The 20,991-nt window shown below is 52.4% G+C and overlaps 1 protein-coding gene across 2 annotated transcripts in view; it reads right to left on the reverse strand.

Annotated features, from left to right (window-relative positions):
• Positions 1 to 20,991, reverse strand: part of ENTREP2 (endosomal transmembrane epsin interactor 2) — a 359,231-nt gene that overhangs the window by 764 nt on the left and 337,476 nt on the right. For both annotated transcript variants that reach the window (XM_065872553.1, XM_065872552.1), the window contains 5 exons: positions 18,938 to 19,098; positions 18,262 to 18,397; positions 11,726 to 11,801; positions 2,371 to 2,592; positions 626 to 700 (listed from right to left, as the gene is read on the reverse strand). In XM_065872553.1, coding sequence (XP_065728625.1) covers positions 626 to 700; positions 2,371 to 2,592; positions 11,726 to 11,801; positions 18,262 to 18,397; positions 18,938 to 19,098 — 670 coding nt within the window. The remainder of the gene's footprint in view (positions 1 to 625; positions 701 to 2,370; positions 2,593 to 11,725; positions 11,802 to 18,261; positions 18,398 to 18,937; positions 19,099 to 20,991) is intronic.

Genomic DNA, 20,991 nt, shown 5'->3' on the forward strand with positions numbered 1-20,991 from the left:
GGTGGCAGAGGGGCAATGAGAGCGCCCTCCTCACGTCAAGGGCAGAGACAGCAGCCACCTCTCACGAGGCAGCAGAGTCGCCCGAAGCCCAGGGCCTTGTGCTCAATGCTCCCCAGGCCAAGGGCAGGGAAACGGAACCAGCTACCAGCAGGCCCCAGCCACTCCAGATGACCCTCCAGAGAAAGAAGCTCCGGGCGGTCAGCTGTGAGCAACTCACCAAGCACCAGATTAAGACCCGGTTGCTCAACCTACGTTTCAAGTCACACAAGGAAACACGTTCTGGGTGGTCTGGGGTATTTCTGGTGGCAGCAAGCAAGCCTGGCAATTAAGCATGTGAAACTGTATAAGATTCACACGGGGGCCCGTCTCCCCTCCAAAGAGAATCTCAAATACAGTGACACAAGCAGCCGCGTGGTGTTAAATTATCTGTAGCCTCGAATACATCTGCCAAGAGAGCAGGGGGGGCAGGGCAGGCCCATCTTCCAAAGCCCAGAGATTCGGGGCATCGCGTGCCTGGGTGACCCTGGGAGGCGCTGTGTTTAGACACAAGGCAGCCGAGGACCTCTGGTCACCCCTGCCCCCCACACTGTGGTTATCGAAGGGTTTCAGAAAAAGAGCGTCTCACCGGTTGCCCGTGCAGCCTGGGACAGTCCTGCTTCAAGATCCTGGCTGCAGGATGGGGTGTGTGACGAGACATCACCTTAACCAGAAAGAGAATTCCGTTAACACACAGCCGGGGAAAAGGAGTTCCCGGTAACACCGCAGTAACCCTCCTGAGGATAAGAAATGGATTTCAGATGCAAGAGCAGCGGAAGATAACTCCTGAATTTAAGCCAGCCGGCGCCCAGGTGGCTCCCCCCCGGGGCAGGTGGCGTCCCCAGGGCCTGTCACTTCCTCCGCGTGGCCCCGGGCACAGGGTAGCAGGCCGGTGCCACTGACAAACCTAGCGTCCCTCATCCCAATCCCCCTCTGCATCTGGGGGTCCGGGCCCCCAGGAGACATGTGCACAACAGTAACTGCCACGCAGCCGAGAGGAGGCTGAGGCGACAGGGCGGTGAGTAGGATGCAGGGGTGACGACTTGTGATCAAGCCACCGCTGCTCTGCAGGTCCATCCCTAACCTGTCAGGGTTTGCGGAGCATGAACTTCACTGGGTGGGGGGGGTGTGCAGTCATCAGGGAGCCCCGTTCGGGGAGTGTTGGCCCTAACGGGGCGAGAGACACCTGAACCAGGAGTACACCAGCTGAGGGGCATCTCCAGGAGAAGGTTCTGGCGGAGGCGTCTCTGTGAGTTGGCAGGTGGGTGCAGGAGGGCAGGGAGAGGGAGGCGGACCGAAGAGCTGCAGAAGCAAAGCCCAGCACTTCCCAGCAGGACACCTCCGGGCAACTGCCTTTGAGCGTTGCTGGCTCCTCACAGGGACACGGTTCTGGGGCGGGACGGGATCTAGTCTCCTTGAGGTCCAGCTGGACAAGACCCTGACCAGTCCAGGCACCACTGGCCTCCAGGTTCCTTCACTTGTGCTATGTGGACAAGTCCCCACGGCGATGGCATTGTGGCCAAGGGCTCACCGGCCTTTACTGGCACAGACCCCGCCATCCTCCCGCTCAAAAATAGCAAGCCGGGAGGAGATGGGGGTCCTCCTACTTCAGGACGTACAAGACCCCTTGGGGGGGCTGGTTGAAGTGCAGATTCCTGGGCTGCCGGGCACAGGACTCCGGTGCCAGGTCCCCCGGCCTGGGAGGGCACTGGCCATGCTGACTTCATGTGGGCTACTCTGACGCAGCTCCGGGCCACACGCTGAGTGCGGCCCAGGGCGCCCGTGAAGTGCTGTCGAGAACACACCCGTGTCTGCCCTGGGCGGCATCGGCTGGCGGACACCCACCTCCACAGCGCTGTCACTGAGATGCAGCCACACCTTGCGTGGCGCTGGGTCCCACCAGACCGCTCAGCAGACACTGGCACTTCCCACAGGTGTGTTACCCAGACTGGTCCTGGGGGGAGAGTCACCCCGGCTGACAGACAGATACAGACTGTGGGCCCTGCCTGACCCTAGGACCTTCTCGTGCCCCAGAGCTGGTGTGCAACCCACAGGCTAATGTCGGGGCTGGCAGACCTCCTGGAGGGCTGTCATCACCCCAAACGCTTCCTCCTCCCTCCCGCCTTCCTGGCCAGAGCAGCAAGCCTGGTGGGAGCACAGCAGGGGCCCCAGACTGTCCTCCCCCCTTACAGGCTCTGGACATCGAGACCACATTCCCCGTGTGGCCCTGAGGCAGGGCCCAGGGCTGGACTCCACTCCCAGGGGGCACCGAGGCCGGCAGTGTCCGGGCAGAGCCAGGCACGCCCTGGGGACACGGGGCTGGGCCAGCTGTACCTGCGGCCCTGGAGGGGCCCCACGAGGTGGGGTCGCTGGCAGAGCGGGCCACGCGCCTGGGACCTGGCCGCGACCGCATGTCCTGGGGGGGGCCCTCAGGGGATGTGCGGCGCGGTTGTGTGGCGGGCAGCAGGGCGCCCGTGGGGCCGTCGGAGGGTGGGCGGCTCAGGCCCGGCATGGCAGTGCCCTCGGGGGCCAGCAGGCTGGAGCTGTCGGCCGGCGCTGCAAGGCAAAGGATACGGCGTTAGCGCTGGTGCTGGGCAACTACCAAGCCGCCCCCACGCGGGACAGCGCCGCCCACACGCCCGTCCGCCACCCAGGGTCCTCCCAGGGGGTGGGGGCAGCCCACCCTCCAAACTCCAACCCTGGACAAACCCTGTCATCTTGCGGGCGTGGAAGTCCTGCCCAGGCTGACAGTGCTCTGTGTAGAAAGGATGGGGGGACCAGACGATCCCCCAAGAATCATTCCAGGAGGGGTATGGGTCTCCACGAGAGACTCCAAGTCAGAAACCAGCCGCGTCTCCCACCCAGGGCATCCCCTGGGGGGTCTGAAGTACAGGAAGGTGGGGGTCACATGTTCAATGCACATCCCCGGTCCAGCCCTGCCCGGCTCCGAGGGTGGGCCCGGCCATTGGGGTTTGAACAAGCCCCAGGGGATTCTGATGCCCCGAGTGTGAGAACCGCTGCTCTGGACCGGTCATGTCATGCTGCTTACGCTGGGCTTTACCCCTTGCTTCTCCGCAGGTGGCCCCTGGGGTGGAGGCTGGACCAGAATCTGTCTAAACAGGGTCCCCAGTGGACCTGTATACACATCAGGGCTTGAGGAGCGCTGCCCTCTACCCTCTTCTCTCCCATCACCAGACCACCCCAGGGCGCCCCTCCCTAAGGCTCCTCACTGCACCCCTCCCCCCACTGAAGTAGACGTTCAAGGCGAGTGGCCCGCGTGGGGAACATATGCTAAGAACCACAGCAACCTGAACTCTTACAGTGGGGGAGGCTTTGAGATCTGTTCCTTCCTCCCCTTCCTGTGGGTCCTGGGGGAACTTCTCTGCTCCCAGGGGCCCTGCAAGCCCCACATCTGTGCACAAGTCCTGTGCCCAGGGCCCACCCAGTCACCCCCAGCCCACAGCCGAGGAAACTCTGCTGAGTGAGGGCGGGGAAGAAGGTGGCAGGCCACCGAGTGGGAGCTGGCGGAAAGCGGACCCATTCCGGAGCACACGTGTTCGGCGCCCCCCTATCCCCCACTGTCTGCCGCTGCCCTCCTGAGAGATGCTTTGAGACCATCAGTCCCATGAGTCCACCTGGAACAACAAAGATGAGACAGACCTCACATCTCACATGCAAAAAAAAAAAAAAAAAAAAAAAATTATTATTATTCAGGACGATTAATCCTTTTCTTCTTTAAGATACCATAAGAGTAGAAGAAAATATGGGAGAATAAATCTACTGCCTTGAGGGGGTGAAAGACTTTGTAAACATGATAGAAACCATAAAGGAAAAGCTTGATAAATCTGACAAAAACATGGTAAACTTGTGTACGGCAAAGGCCTCATTAACAGGCTTCAAGAAGCAAAGCCTGAACTGGGGAAGCAAACCTGCCATAAATAGAAAGAGTCACTCTTACACCTTTTCTCACTTCTCTATTTAACAAATAGTTTTCTTATAAACAAAAACAAAACAAAAACAAAAAAACCCCCACTGCAACAGAAATAAATGGACCCAAAACAGACCTACAAGTTGATGATAGATATGTAAAAAGGTGCAGAAACTCAATCCTATGTGTGTGTCAAGTTCACCTACAAGGATGGTAAAGGTCCCCAGGAGTGACAATGTCTTGGGGTGTCACAAACACCCTTGGTGGGAACATAAACTCATCATAAAACCCTTCCAGGACACAGTGTAGTCAATACATCCAAGTCTAAAATACACATTCCCCTGGACTCAGCAATTTCCCTCACTGGAATTTATCCCAAGGAAGTAATTGGTCAAGTGCTCAAGACCAAATGTATAAATGTAGAAAAGAAAATATACTTTCCTGTCTCCTTAGAAAACTTCAAACCTAGACATTGTCATTACTAACACTCTCAAAGTCTTTTCAAAAATCACCCAGCAAGTATATTAAAAGTCTTTTGAATAATATTCATTCCTTCACATTCTTTTTGATTCCAATTCCCTCTCTCTCTTCCACAGCTTTACTGAGGTATAACTGATATGCAAAACACCTGTGCCTATTTACTGTATATAACTTGATGAGACTGGATATATGTACACACCCTTGATCCCGTTTCTTTTTTTTTAATTTAATTTTTTTTTGTGGCTGCATTGGGTCTTCATTGCTGTGTGTGGGCTTTCTCTAGTTACGGAGAGTGGGGGCTACTCTTCACTGCGGTGCATGGGCTTCTCATTGGTGGCTTCTCTTGTTGCAGACCACCGGCTCTAGGTGCATGGGCTTCAGTAATTGTGGTGCGTGGGCTCAGTTGTTGTGGCTCGTGGACTCTAGAGCACAGGCTCAGTAGTTGTGGCACACGGGCTTAGTTGCTCCGTGGCATGTGGGATCTTCCCGGACCAGGGCTTGAACCCATGTACCCTGCATTGGCAGGTGGATTCTTAACCACTGCTCCACCAGGGAAGTCCCCCAAGTTTCTTAATGTCAGTGAAAATCCAGTGGTTGAGTTCCTCAAGAAAATGCAAAGAGTCATGAGTGACAAATGTGACCTAGCTCTGAATGTAAGTAATTAATAGAAAACTTATAAAATTAGGACAGCATTACAGGAAAAGCTTATGGCCCAAGGCTGGTCACTCTCATTTCTGCACACCCTCCCCTCCAGGGTTGTGTCATGTGCCTACATTTTTATAGAAGTCATAATCGTGGTGGACCTCCAGGGTTTCACCTAACGGATCGAAAACATTTTTCCTAATAATGTGTAGTGATATATTCAGCTTGTGTAACACATTTTCCTGAACTCTTATTAATGGACTTCATTGTCCCCCTCAGTTTTTACTGTTATGGAAAAGGCAACAACTTATCTGCATGCTTACTTTTCCTTTTTCTGCATTACTCTCCGGGGGTGATTCTAGAAGTATGAGCACATCTAATGGCATAAATATTTTCATGGCTCTGCATCCCAAACGCTTTGCCAAAGCAGTGGGCTGACTTACAAGCCACCAGTTAGGGCCCCCATGTCCTCATCACTATTTTGTTATTTTAACAAATAGCAAAACAATATTGTTTAAAAAAACAATAACAGAATCTCCAAAAAAACAAACAAAAAAATTCTAGAGCTAATAAGTGCACTCATCTAGGCTGCAGGATTCAAGGGGAATACATGAGTGAATCCCCTCCCGTTGATTCAGAGTCAGTCCCACGTACTGACGATGAACACGCAGAAACCAAAGGTGTAAACCCAGTGCCATCAACAGCTGCTCCAGAGAAAAATGAAACACGAAACACACACACTAAGGAAAGCTGCCCAGGATCTGTATGCTGAAAATGATACCGTGAAACCAAAGCTCGAAAACCATGGAGACAGACTGTGTTCACGCCTTGGAAGACTCAGCTTTAGAAAGATGGCGATTCGCTAAAATATGGCACAAATGAACTTATCTATGAAACAGAAACAGACTCACAGACATAGAGGACAGATTTGTGGTTGCCAAGGGGGAGGGGGAAGGGAGAGGGATGGACTGGGAGTTTGGGATTAGCAGATGCAAACTAGTACATATAGGATGGATAAACAACAAGGACCTACTGTATAGCACAGGGAACTACAGTCAATATCCTGTGATAAAACATAATGGAAAAGGATATATATGTATAACTGAGTCACTTTGCTGTACAGCAGCAATCCACATGGCATTGTAACTCAACTCTACTTCAATAAAAAAAGAAAGATGGTGATTCTATCCAAATAGCTGTACAGGTTTAATGCCCGTCAAGATCGCAGCAAGGGAGACTTCCCTGGCAGTCCAGTGGTTAAGACTCCATGTTTCCAACGTGGGGGCCATGGGTTCGATCCCTGATCAGGGAACTAATATCCCACCTGCCATATGGCCAAAACAATGATAAAAAAATAAATTAAAAAAATGAAACACAAATACATGGAGTCTAAACAGTGTGCTACTAAGTAACCAAGAGATCCCTGAAGAAATTTAAAAAATACATAGAAACAAATGACAACAAAAACACAATGACCCAAAACCTATGGGACGCAGCAAAAGCAATTCTAAGAGGGAAGTTTATAGCAATTCAATCTCACCTCAAGAAACAAGAAAAATCTTAAATAAACAATCTAACCCTACACCTAAAGCAGCTAGAGAAAGAAGAACAAAGAAAACCCAAAGTCAGTAGAAAGAAAGAAATCATAAAGATCAGAGCAGAAATAAATGAAATAGAAACAAATAAAACAATAGCAAAGATCAATAAAACTAAAAGCTGGTTCTTTGAGAAGATAAACAAAATTGACAAACCATTAGCCAGACTCAACAAGAAAAAAAGGGAGAAGACTCAAATCAATAAAATTACAAATGAAAAAGGAGAAGTTACAACAGACACCGCAGAAATACAAAGGATTATAAGAGACTACTACAAACAACTATATGCCAATAAAATGGACAACCTGGAAGAAATGGACAAATTCTTGGAAAGATACAATTTTCCAAGACTGAACCAGGAAGAATTAGAAAATATAAACACACCTCTCACTAGTAATGAAGTTGAAACTGTAATTAAAAATCTTCCAACAAACAAAAGCCCAGGACCAGATGGCTTCACAGGTGAATTCTAGCAAACATTTAGAGAAGAGCTAACACCCATCCTTTTTAAACTCTTCCAAACAATTGCAGAGGGAGGAACACTCCCAAATTTGTTCTACGAAGCCACCATCACCCTGATACCAAAAGAGAAAAAGATATCACAAAAAAAGAAAATTATAGACCAATATCACTGATGAACATAGATGCAAAAATCCTCAACAAAATACTAGCAAACAGAATCCAACAGCACATTAAAAGGATTATTCACCATGATCAAGTGGGGTTTATGCCAGGAATGCAGGGATTCTTCAATATACGCAAATCAATCAATATGATACACCGTATTAACAAATTAAGGAATAAAAACCATATGATCATCTCAATAGATGCAGAAAAAGCTTTTGACAAAATTCAACACCCATTTATCTCCAGAAAATGGGCATAGAGGGAACCTACCTCAACATAATAAAGGCCATATATGACAAATCCACAGCAAACATCATACTCAATGATGAAAAACTAAAAGCATTTCCACTAAGATCAGGAACAAGACAAGGATGTCCACTCTCACCACTCTTATTCAACATAGTTTTGGAAGTCCTAGCCATGGCAATTAGAGAAGAAAAAGAAATAAAAGGGATACAAATTGGAAAAGAAGAAGTAAAACTGTCACTGTTTACAGATGACATGATACTATACATAGAAAATCCTAAAGATGCCACTGCAAAACTATTAGAACTAATCAATGAATTTGGCAAGGTTGCAGGATACAAAATTAATGCACAGAAATCTCTGGTATTCCTATACACGAACAACGAAAAATCAGAAAGAGAATTGAAGGAAACAATCCCATTTACCACTGCAAAAAAAAGAATAAAATACCTAGGAATAAACCTACCTAAGGAGGTGAAAGACTTGTACTTAGAAAACTATAAAACACTGATGAGAGAAATCAAAGATGACATAAACAGATGGAGAAATATACCCTGTTCTTGGATTGGAAAATTCAATATTGTGAAAATGACTATACTACCCAAAGCAATGCAATCCCTATCAAACTACCAATGGCATTCTTCACAGAACTGGAACAAAAAACTTTACAATTTGTATGGAAACACAAAAGACCTGGAATAGCCAAAGCAATCTTGAGAAACAAAAATGGAGCTGGAAGAATCAGGCTCCCCAACTTCAAACTATACTACAAACTACAATAATCAAGACAGTATAGGGCTTCCCTGGTGGCGCAGTGGTTGAGAGTCCACCTGCCGATGCAGGGGACACGGGTTCGTGCCCTGGTCCGGGAAGATCCCACATGCCGCGGAGCGGCTGGGCCCATGAGCTGTGGCCACTGAGCCTGTGCGTCCAGAGCCTGTGCTCCGCAGCAGGAGAGGCCACAACAGTGAGAGGCCCGCATACTGCAAAAAAACAAAAAAACAAAAAAAAAAGACAGTATAGTACTGGCACAAAAATAGAAATATAGATCAATGGTACAGGAGAGAAAGCCCAGAGATAAACCCACGCACATATGGTCACCTAATTTACAACAAAGGGGGCAAGAACATATAATGGAGAAAAGACAGCCTCTTCAATAAGTGGTGCTGGGAAAACTGGACAGCTACATGTAAAAGAATGAAATTAGAACACTCCCTAACACCATACACAAAAATAAACTCAAAATGGATTAAAGACCTAAATGTAAAATCAGATACTATAAACCTAGAGGAAAACGTAGGCAGAACACTCTTTGACATAAATTCCAGCAAGATCCTTTTTGACCCACCTCCTGGAGTAATGAAAACAAAAACAAAAATAAACAAACAGGATGTAATTAAACTTAAAAGCTTTTGCACAGCGAAGGAGACCATAAACAAGACGAAAAGACAACCCACAGAATGGGAGAAAATATTTGCAAATGAAACAACAGACAAAGGATTAATCTCCAAAATATACAAACAGCTCATGGAGCTCAATATCAAAAAAACAAACAACCCAATTAAAAAATGGGCAGAAGACCTAAATAGACACTTCTCCAAAGAAGACATACAGGTGGCCAAGAGGCACATGAAAAGATGCTCAACATCACTAATTATTAGAGAAATGCAAATCAAAACTACAATGAGGTATCACCTCACACTGGTCAGAATGGCCATCATCAAAAAATCTACAAACAACAAATGCTGGAGAGGGTGTGGTGAAAAGGGAACCCTCCTGCACTGTTGGTGGGAATGTAAATTGATACAGCCACTATGGAGAACAGTATGGAGGTTCCTTAAAAAACTAAAAATAGAACTACCACATGATCCAGCAATTCCACTACTGGGCATATATATACCCTGAGGAAACCATAATTCATAAAGAGACATGTACCACAATGTTCATTGCAGCTCTATTTACAATAGCCAGGACATGGAAGCAACCTAAGTGTCCATCATCGGATGAATGGATAAAGAAGATGTGGCACCTATATACAATGGAATATTACTCAGCCATAAAAAGAAACAAAATTGAGTTATTTGTAGTGAGGTGGATGGACCTGCAGTCCGTGATACAGAGTGAAGTAAGTCAGAAAGAGGAAAACAAATACTGTATGCTAACACATATATATGGAGTCTGAAAAAAAATGGTACTGATGAACCTAGAGGCAGGGCAGGAATAAAGACGCAGACATAGAGGATGGACTTGAGGTCACAGAGCGGGGAGGGGGAAGCTGGGACAAAGTGAGAGAAGCATCAGCAACATATAGACACCACCAAATGTAAAATAGTTAGCTAGTGGGAAGCAGCACAGCACAGGGAGATCAGCTTGGTGCTTTGCGACCACCTAGAGGGGTGGGATAGGGAGGGTGGGAAGGAGGCTCAAAAGGGAGGGGATATGGGGACATGTGTATGCATATGGCTGATTCACTTTGTTGTACAACAGAAACTAACACAGCATTGTGAAGCAATTATACTCCAATAAAGATGTATTAAAAAAATTGAAAAAAATGATCTTAAAAAAAAAAAAAGGTTCCAGCAAGGTATTTTGTAGATACAGGTGAGCTGATTCAAAAATGGATATGGAAAGGCACAGGCCCTACAGTAGCTGCAACCTTGACAAAGAAGAATGAAGTGGGAGGCATCCCTTACCTGATACTGAGGCTTATTACAGAGCGACAACCATGAAGACAGGGTGGAATTGGCAGAGGGGCTGACACAGATCAATGGGACAGAACAGAACAGGGACCCAGAAGCAGACCCATGCAACTATGCTTGATTGATTTTTGACAAAGGCACAAAAGCAAGAAACAGCCTGGAACAACTGGACGTATACTGGCAAAAAGAATGACCTTGACCTCAACCTCACCCCACACAGAAATTCCGTTACTACCTGCTTGGCCTGCAAGCCCCCTGCCAGAACTTCTTGTGTGTTCCTGCCTACCCTCAGGGCTGGCCCCTCTGAATCTCTCGGTGGAGCCCAGCTAGCTGCCCAGGGTCGTGAGGCAGTGAGGAGGGCCCAGCCCTGCTGAACGCCTCCAGAGGGGCATCCCAGACACCCTGTCCATCTCCACCTGCCCCGAGGCCACAGATAGAAACGGGCCCTGGAGCCGCCATGCTGCTTGGCCTTTCTAACCATGCTTTCTTGGAGAACTGGTGGTTTGTGGGAATCACGTGGCTGGAATGGGGGACCCGGCTGCAGGCCCTCCCCCCAAGCTTTAGAAGGCGCTGCGCCCTGGAGTAGCCTCTGGAGAGGTGGTCACTGGATGCCACCTCTTAGACAAGCTCCTGACGGCTGCTTGGAGTCACCAAGGGAAGGGCAAGGTCACTTCCACATTCAACTGTAGCGACCCGGGGGCCCTGCCGCTCAGAGGTGGCCTCATCAAGGACGGCCCCTCCTTATTTCTCTTAGACGTTACTTGAAGTGGGGATGGCAGCAGCACAGAGGGCCACCACAGTCACGGTCCTTTCTGGGACGCTTAGTCATCTCCCAAGGTGGGCTGACTTTGGTCTCCATATAAATGCACCCACACGAGCCTGCTGGGGACCTCAAGACGAAAGCTCCCCAGGGACGCCCCCACCCCCACCCCACCCATCTGTTCTCCCTGCTGCCAAGGTTGTCTGCTTGCCTGTCACCTCGGACCACCTTCCCCACCCCGAGGTTTGTCCTGTGACTCCCACCCCATATTTGGGATCTGACTTCTCACACTTTTCCTGCCACGCCCTCCAGGACACAACCTCAGGCCCCTGCCCTCCAGCCTCCCCCTCCGCAGCCAGTGGGCAGGGAGCCCCCAGCTCTGGATCCCCCCTGGCCCAGCCCAGCCTGGTATGATTTTGCTCTGGAAAGGGTCCATCGCAGACTGCATCGCACTCTTCTTCAAATCCATACTCCTCGAGTGAGAGAGAAAGGGCGCTGGGGGAGGCGGACAAAGCCCCCCAGGGAAAGCATGAGGCCTCCCAGCTCTGACCACTGGGGGCAGGGAAGGAGGACAAGTGGAACCTTTCATGTACTTAGCAGGAGAGGCTGCAGCAAATTCCCCCCCTTACAGAGGAAGAGAAGGAAAAGGGAGGAGACACAGCCTGGAAAACTACCAACTTAGTGTTTCAAAGACTGAAAAGGGTACGATTACCTTGTGTGCTGAAGCCCGCGGTGGCATCTGGGTCCCCGGAGCCGGGCTCGGTCACTTGCAGGTCCCCACTTGGAATCTACGGGAAGAAAGAGGAGGCCGCGCGTAGGTACTCTGCTGTCTGTGGGGCACATCACAGCAGCCTCCAGAAAGGCAGGCTGACCCTAGAGCTTGTCTTCTAGAGACAGGTGCTCAGGTTGCAATCTTCTCCCCTAAATGTGTGGGGCGGGGGGTGGGAGGGTGAAGACGCCATTGCCAAGGCCAAAGCCCCTTCCTCCGACCTTCTGCAATGAGAACCGTGTGCCCCTGAGGGCCCACCCTGAGCCCACTCACCTTCCGCTTACGGGCACCATTTGGGGCTGGCGGAGGCCACACAGGGTCCCCCTGTCACCAGAGGAGGTGGGACAGCCCCTGCCCTCACTTCCCACCCCCTCCTCTCTTCCCTGAAGAGTAAGCCCACGACACCAACACTCATGGCACCCCAATGCTTTGGGCCGGCAGTTTGGACACAAGTGGGCATTGAACGAGCTCTGGACGCCCCAGAGCTGCATGTGCCCTGCCCTCCCTTCTGCTTTCCGCACGTGGGACCAAGAGGCTGCTCCCAAGGCCGCCCTCCCTGCCTAAGCTCTGCCGGGGTCCCAGCCGCACATGGGGCCCACGCCGGGTAGAATGCGGGGCCCCGAGCCCAGTCAGATGCCATCCCTTCCTGGTGGAGGCTGGCTGTGAAGCTCGAATGGGGTTGGACCATCATCACACTTTTGCAGCTTTCTTCTTGAATGAGAAGAAAGGCCTCGGGAATGTGAGGGGAGAGACCAGCCTCCTCTGCTGTCAGGGATGGGGCACATCTGCTCCCCGCTTGCCGGGCTTGGATCTGCCCCACGCGAGCGCCTCTGTCCCATTGCTGCTTTAGGGCACAGCGGCCCCTCCCAGGCCGTGCGCCTGAAGGCGATGAACCCTGTATGCACGTGCCCCTGTGCCATCTCAAAACACGATTTCTGGACCCTTGTGGTATTTCAGAACTGCTTGCCAATAATGAGCTGGGGGAGACCAGGGAAGGTGAGGCGGGCCCCTGCGGCCTGGTCCGGTTCCAGCTCAGTAATTATATTTCTGCCTCCCTGGACTCCTGCCCCTTCAATCGGGTAGCTGATGGCGCCCACCTCTCCTCTGTCAAGCGGGCTGGCATTGCAGCAGGTGCTGGGCTGCTGGCTGCCCCCAACCAGAGACCCAGAGAGCTGCTCAAATGGTCCCTTGGATCCCATGTGTATGTAATACTGTCCCTCTCTGCCAGGGAGGGGAAAGGATGGGAGAATTCACACCACCCCACACCAATGACCTGTGTGGAAAATCTCTGTCAAGAATCTCCTGCCAAATCAAAAAAAAGGGACTATGCCCCGGAGGTTCGTTTCCTTTCATACCTCTCTTCCTGTACCTAACCCTCAATTGGACTCTTTTTTTCTTTTTTGTAGGGGTGGGTGGCAACTTCAGGCCTGAAAAAAATGCTTCTGGTAATAAAGAAATATACATAAAACAAGAGAAATAAAACACACAGTGAGACAAGGTCAGGAGGAAATTGGATTCGTGTCATATTTTGCAGAAGCATCGCTGGCTTCCCTCTGGCTCCCGGTCAAATTTGGTTTCAAGAGGAGACAGCTCCTGGGAGCAGGAAACTGATCACCTCCGGCGAGCAGGGTGTCAAGCCCTGAATTAGAATGTGGCCTCCCCTGATGTCCAAGGCCACCTTGCCGCAGCAAGCCTGCTCACTTCACAGGGCATTGTCCATGAAACACAAAGGCAGTGGAAGAGATAGATTTGCGGCATAGAATTGAAGTTGAAATCCGAGTTTAGCAATAAAGGTTCATAACACAGCTCCCGCAGGGCTGTGAAAGGAGAAGCCTCATGTATAACGTAACGTGGACGCGCCAACACCTGCATTTATTTATTCCCAGATGCACTATTTTGACCACTTATCGTAACTGAAAACTCAATCGGCATTTAGGCAAATAAGCCAAGTTCCCCTCATCTCCCTTTCTCCTAGGAACTTGGGGGCTAAGACGTCCTATATGGACATTCTGCCCTATTTCTGTAATGAGTTTCCCACTCCTGGGTGAGGTCAGCTGGCTATGTCCCAGGTTTACAAAAAGCTGTTCTTGGGGGCAGTTATCAGCCATCACGGAAAAGGTGCATTAAGGTTTTCGGCTCGTGTCCCAAGGCAATCTTCGAAGCTACTTCACTTACAGACTTTCAAATGTAAAGGTCATTTCATTCGAAAATATAAATAATAACTTCGAGGACTTGGGGTTGGACACACCTCTGTCACGTCCATTGCCTTTCTCACCACTTCTCGTCCCACCTGCCATGTTGCCACCGAAATTCCTAAAGCACTGCTGGGCCACGTCGACCCCAAACGCCCAACTGTTCAAAGGCAGCTCTATAGTGTGGCATCCCAGGTCATGGAATCTGCACCCAAATGGTTTCTGTGAACCCCCTTCCTGCCCTTCAAGCCCCCATGAGCCTCCTTGGTTCACACGCCCGGTCCCACGCAAGGTGGCCCAGCTGGCCCTTGCTCTGAAGCCCCAGAGAAGCCCATTTGTCCCTGTCCTGTGGCTACAAGGAAGCGAATCCCATTGGTCTCCCGATCCTATAGCCCGTGGACTGGCGCACAGTCTCACGGGGCCCCCAGAACACACGCTGTCATTCACACAGGGGCATCAACTAGGCAAATTCTCAGCCACTTCCCTGCTGTAGAAAGAAACTCCCTCCCTCCAATCTGGTCCCAAAGCCACAATCTCAGGCCACAGGAAAGAGAACGCATCGCAACCCAAGTCAGAACGGAACCTGAATGTGGCTGAAACACGCAGGTCAAAACGAACGTGCTGGCTCAAGGGGGGGCTTTTCTTCCCAAATGAAAAATCTGTCCAGATGAGCGGTCTCTGCCGCGCACAAACCTGCACAGCCTCTGCTTGCTTTCCAAGGGGGTGGGCGTCCAAACAAGTGCAAATAGGCCATTCATATGTGTTTGTCCTAACAAGGGGGTAATTACCTCCTCCTGGCCCAGGGAGCGGGGGTCCTGCTGTAAGATGGCTGCTCGTGGCTGTCCCGTCGGGGGACTGGGGGAGGGAGAGCTGGCAGGTGCAGCCTCCTCTCCGTGGGCGGGATGGGATCCTGGACTCCACGGGGTCAGAGAGAATCAGCCAGCGAGGTGCAGCTGCCTCCTCGGTGCTGGGGGCGGGGTGTGTGTGTGTGTGTGTGTGTGTGTGTGTGCCTGTGGCGGCCCATTTATCACAAGTGCTACCAGCCAGGTGGGCAGCCCAGAAAAGGGCGGGGGCCACGTCCTCCCGGGGATAACATTCACGCAGGGGCTTGTAAGCTGGTGGTTTCTGAGCCAACGCAAGCTAATGTGAGACAGGCCTTTGCCCTTCAAAAGTTCCTCCCCAAAATCTTTTGAAAGAAATCTCCATTTAGAGAATTCCCCATTCTTTTGGAAAATGAGGTCACGTGGGTCTTAGAACCAGTATTATCATCCTCTGATATAGTCTATTCTTCAGAAAAAAAGAGTAAAATAGTGATAAACACTAGGTGCAAGTGTTGGGAGTGCATCAGATGTCACACCCAAACCAGAGGCGGCTTCTCAGCACGCCGGGTCCTTGGAGGTCCGGCGAGGCTGGGAGCATCACGGGGGTTCTCGCCGGCTCCAGCTCCGCCACTCTCCACAGGGTGGTGCACACAGACCCGTGAATCATGCACGGTTCCTCTCTTCTGGACATAGAGTAACAGCTCACAGGGACGAAGGAGAGGCAGGCTGGAGCCTGCAGCTCTGTGAGGGCAAAAGGCAGGGTCGCAGTGCAGAGGGGGAGGCGGCAGGGCTCCTCTCGCCCCCAAGGTGGCCGAGGAGAGTCACACAGCCTTGTGGGCTTCCTGGGGTTTCCAGGCCCCTGGCCACCCTGCTCGGTGTCCCTGCTGGTTACAGGGCGAGCTGCCCGTCTGCACCTGGTTCAGTCCCCTCCTGCCTTCCAGGGACCTCTCTCCCCTGGCCCTGGGGAGCCGGCTCCGCCCTCCAGCCCTGGCATATCCCCATGGTAACCCCTCCCACTCTATTCCCACCCACCCCCTCTAACTACCTCCTATCCAGCCTCTTCATCGAGCATCTTGCCAGAGCGATTTACTCCAGGCCCCAAAGGTGTCCTTGGAGCAGCCACAGTGGGGACTTTGGTAGCCATGCAGATTCTCAGCAGCCCCCTGACCCTGAACTCCGGAGCTCTGGAGGTGTGCCCGGCCATCTGCATTTGATTGACAAGCCCTCCAGGGAGTCGGGATGCCCACTGGAGGCTAGAAACAGTGGTCCACACCCTTGCTTCCCCTCCTCACATCCCATCCCCTCCGCTCCCTGATGCCATCTGATCCTACCATGCCCCCCCCCCCGCCCCGCCCCACCCATCCCCAGCAGCTGCTCCTAACAAAGTCACTGGCAGCCTCTCAAAAGGTGAGCCAGGTGGACAGGGCTCAGTCCTTCACAGCCTCCGGGCAGCATTTGGCCCATGCCTTCCTCCCTGACCACTGGTTTCTGAGTCCAGGCTTTCCGGGACCCCACCCCATGCCCTCTCCTAGGGCCTCAACCTGTCTGGGTCTCCAGGGCTTCCATGACCATCTTTGCAGCGAACCATGATCTCTCTAAGGTCCCGACCTCAGATCCTAGCAGCCGTGGACACTTGCTTGGATGTTCTGATGACCCTGGCACCCAGTGAGGCCCAGCGGGTGGGTCGGCCCCCCACCTCATGCTCACCCCTCCCTCAGAGCCTCTGCAGGAGCTGCTCCCTCCCCAGCAGCATCCCTGCCTCTCCTCCCTGACCTGCGTCCTGCCGCCCACAAGCCGAGGCTTCATCTCCCAGGGTCCCCGGACACACGCAGGGACCAGCATCCCTGCCCAGGGCCCTGCAGCACCCAGGGCTCCACTCAGGGCTCTGACTGTTACCACAACAAGCAGCTTCCCTTGACAATACTGATTTGAACTGTTTTTATCATGAAGAGAAAAATAAACCCACTCCAGGAAGGCAGAATGCTTTGCTCCGCTTTAAAGGGAAAAACTCCAGAGAATTTCAGTTATTATAAGTCTAGAGATGACAGTCATGGTCACACCACTGCCTCCTTCCTCACAGCCCCATGCTTCTGTTTCTCCCGTGGACAGGAAAACAGCCAGGAGTCCCAGCCAAGTCCCTTTGCCGTGGGGGCCTGGAGAGCCTCGGGACCTCTCGGTGGGAGCAGGCCTGGAGGGAGGCCCCGGGGTGTCAGGAGCCTCTGCCTGGGCCAGGGTGGGCTGGGTGGCTGGCCGGGGCTAGGGGCTGCTGAAAAGTCCCTCCCCAGGACCCCGAGGAGAGTCTGTCGAGCCTCGGCCCTTCCCATCACACGGCCACTGGCCTGCAGGACTTGATCGCCTTGTGGACGGCACTGTCTCTGGTCGCATCCCCTGGACGCTGAGCCCAGCACAGGGGACCCCAGGGCTGATACTCAGGGGGTGGCGGGAACGGATGGGCCCTGCCGCCTGGCCAGCTCACCACGGGCACCTTCTCACAGGGCGAAAGTGCGAGGTTGGGGCCTGCACCACCTCCAGGCGAGGGGCTCCCGGTGGGGACACGTGTCAGGGCAGCTCCGTGGCTGCTGAGACATCACAGCATGCCCCCGATGCTCCGGGTCTGTCTGTGTCTCCTCTGACTGATGCGCAGGGCCCAGGAGTGGCTGTAGCCCTGTCCTGGTGCCCCTGCTCCCTTGATGGCTGTGACTGCCCACCACGCCCCAATCCCTATGGTGCCCTGGGGGACTCCCGCATGGCCCTACCACTCCGTCTGCACTTGGGCACCATATGGCCTTTCCCGGTGCTCACATCTCTCTGCCCTGGCTGGTGCCCCTTGATATTCAGCAATGACAATGATGAGGGCTAGGATAATAATACCAAGAAAGGGCACACGGCTTTTGCTGAGTCAGACCCTGCCATGTACCCAGTCCTGTCCATTACAAACATCCTGTTCCATCCGATGTGCTTGGTACTATTCTGACCCCATTTCACAGATGAGGAAACTGAGGCCACACATCCCGAATGCCTGCCCGCTGGGATCAGGCACCTCCCTGGCTGTAGCCGCCAGGCCTCTGACAAGACCAGGAATCCAGACGAGCTCTCTCAGGTGTCCGGATGACTTTGACAGTGGCCTGTAGCTGAAACAGCCCAGAGACCCCTGCATACTCAGACCATGGCCCAACCCCACCCCGGGGGGCCTCTGCCCACGGGTCAGAGCCTGGGCCCACTCTTTCTGCACTGTGTCCCCAGCACATCTGAGGGGAGGCAAGGAAAGGCAGCACAGACATAGGGTTGGAATCCCCGCCTGGCTGCCATCTCTGCAGGATCTGCTCGCTGCACCTGCTGCCTCTGCTCCCCCATGACCTGGCTAAGACGACCAGCATCCCACAGGTTTGCTGAAAGGCTGAGGGAGATGCCAGCGCAGGCAGCAGGACCGGGAACGGGGAACTGGCCTGTCGGGGTCGGGCCTCACCTGGCTGGTGGGGGTCGGGCCCACCACGGCCTCGTAGGGCGGCGGGAGCTCGGCGGGGTAGAGCAGGCCGGGGCTGTTGATGGTGACGCGGTACAAAGTGCCGAATGGGGAGGAAGCAAAGTCCAGGTGGAGGCCCCTGGAAAGGCAGAACCGCGGAACATCACTCCTTGGGTAAGGAGCCCAGACCCTTCCCGTTTCCCTCAAAGCGATCAGACCGATTCCCCGCCTGGAATTCTCGTGTTTGTGAAATAAAAGCCTCATTCATTAGGCAGTCCTCACTTTTGTTTTTTGCTGGAAACTGACACTTTCAATAAACTCTATGGCCTTTTCCATGACAATTAAAACCATCATACAGCTGATTCAATCTTTAACTAAATGTGACATGTTCTATTAAATGACCACAAACCGACGGCAGTATTGTGTTTTGTGAAGAGTGGGACAGGGCTGCTCCTGCCTGGCTGGGTTTCTTCTCTGATGCCCTGCAGTGAGGCCAGCGGAAACGCACGGGGCTCTGAGCCCTGCCACCTCCCCGGGCTCTGCTGTCTGATCCAACAGGCCTTCATTCGCCTCCCCCTCTGCTCACCTTCCCTGACAAGGAGCACCTCCCCTCCCCCAATGGGCCTCCCATCCTTGGGCCCCAGCATAGCTCAGGGAGGTGTCCCCAGGGAAGACCCACCTGTGGGCCTCAGTGGTGGGCGTGCAGGTGTACTCCGGGGGATAATAGGGCGGAGGGGGCAGTGGAGGCACAAACTCATCAAAATCCAGGGTCTGGTGGAGGACAGTGCCGTGCGGGGTCATGCAGGCCGGGCTGACGGAAGGCGCCCTTTGTGGAAGGAACTGCAAAACAGAGAGGTTCCGAGATCAGGACGGCTGCTGTGGCTCTAACGTTATGACATACGTCTTCGTTATGTCTAACGAAGGTAACTGTGCAGAAGCTTTAATGATGCACTTGGAACTCAGGTACTTAAACCCGTCAAACCGTGACGGCTAAACACACATTTAAAACGGCAGCTCCGGGAGGATCACACCCCCTGCTCCAGAGCCTCAGCACGTTCGGTTCCCACGCTGCTACGCAGATGCCTGTCTTCTGAGGCAAAGCACAGTCCGGGAAGTTAGGTTCTATTCCTGCCACTAAACCTGTCTCCTCTGATGAAGAGCTTGTGGTCAGAGGGGTGCCTGCCGCCCAGGGCTGAAGACAGCACTTCCTGGAGTGAGTTCCTGAGAAAACACCAGACTCTCAGGATGTCCCTCCCACGCCCTCCCCAACCCCTACAGTGAAATAAACTTGGGCAAAGCCACTTTGGTACTCCCTCCTTGGGGCCCTGTCATGTGCATTATGAGTGTGTTCAAGGCCCTGAGAAGGCCTGCACCAAAAAAATCCGTTAAATTGTTTAGCCCATTCATGGAACATTCCTCAAATATTTTGTGATGGGCCCCTTTGGACACATAGTATCCATCAATATTTGGCAGTTCTAGGGAATTCACACACTTTGGAAAAACACTGCTCTGAGGGAAAAGAATCCTTCCTGAGCTCTAGAACATTCTGGGGGGCAACCTCAAAACTGAGAGGCTGCTTGAGCAATGTGAGGTCAAATCACTTAAAATGAAGCTGTCTCTGCCTCATTTTCCATTTTTGTTCTTGGGAGGCACCACCCAATACCTGCTGCTCCTTCCATGGGCCACTGCTCCCCAGAGATGACCTGTGGCGTGGAGGTAGCCGAAGCACGGCTCCAGGTCCAGGGCACACCTCCCCAAGAGTGCCTCCAGCTGTGGGCAGACCCCAGGCTACTGAACACTATGCTCTGGGACCTCCCACTGCATGGGGGGCGGCAAGGGGTGGGTGAGACCAGGACCCAGAGTCAACTGTCCATGGCCAAGCAAGGACAGATCCATGAGGAAACAGTGAACTCTCCAAGCTCTGCAGGAACCTGCAGAGATCCACAAAGGGTTAATGTAAAAGATGATATTTGAATGGGCCTGAAAGATGAAGAGGATTTCAATGAGTGGGCTCACAGAAGAGGCTCCGAGCTCAAGAAGAATAGGTGAGCTAGTGGAAGATGTGTTTACCGAGAGCAAATTTTGGTAAGGCTCTAGAAGTTACTTCCTAATTCTGGGGGCACTGGGGAGCCAGCGAGGGTGCTGGAGCTGGGCAGCAGCTCTACTGAAGCTGTGTGGTAGGAAGTGCCTCCTAGCAGCAGCGGGTGGGGTGGTGGAACATTTCTGGACAAGTACAGGTGAGGTCGCGATTCTGAATACAGTCCAGTGCTATGAAATCAGCATGCTCTAGACTAATGCAGAAAGAACTGGGGGTGGGTGGGGGGCATGTCTACATGTGTGACACATCAGATTGCACATGTCTAAACGTGTGACACCTGCCTTCTTCACACACAGAGCACGGTCCTTGCCCCTCCAGCTGGTGTGACCCATGGTTTGTATGTTTGGCCGTCTGAGATAGGGGTGCATCCGTGGCCAAGGGCAGGGTGGATGTGTCTGCCAGCCTTGACTTTGGAAAGCTGCTCGCCCTGCGGCTACTGCAGGAAGCTGAGCAGCCAGTATGAAGCCAAAGGTCCTGGAGGTCTCATGGGGGAAGATTTTGAATCAGCCTTATCAGAAATTAGAAAAATCAATAACATACTCAAGTGTGAAATGCAAAAGCCAAAGCGCTTTTCTGTGGAAGATCCAATCCCACCAGGAACGCGAGAGGTGAGGAGGTCCAGGCAATCCTATTAG

This window comes from Phocoena phocoena, chromosome 2 (genome assembly GCF_963924675.1).
Source record: "Phocoena phocoena chromosome 2, mPhoPho1.1, whole genome shotgun sequence".
In the NCBI taxonomy this organism is placed as follows: Eukaryota; Metazoa; Chordata; class Mammalia; order Artiodactyla; family Phocoenidae; genus Phocoena; species Phocoena phocoena.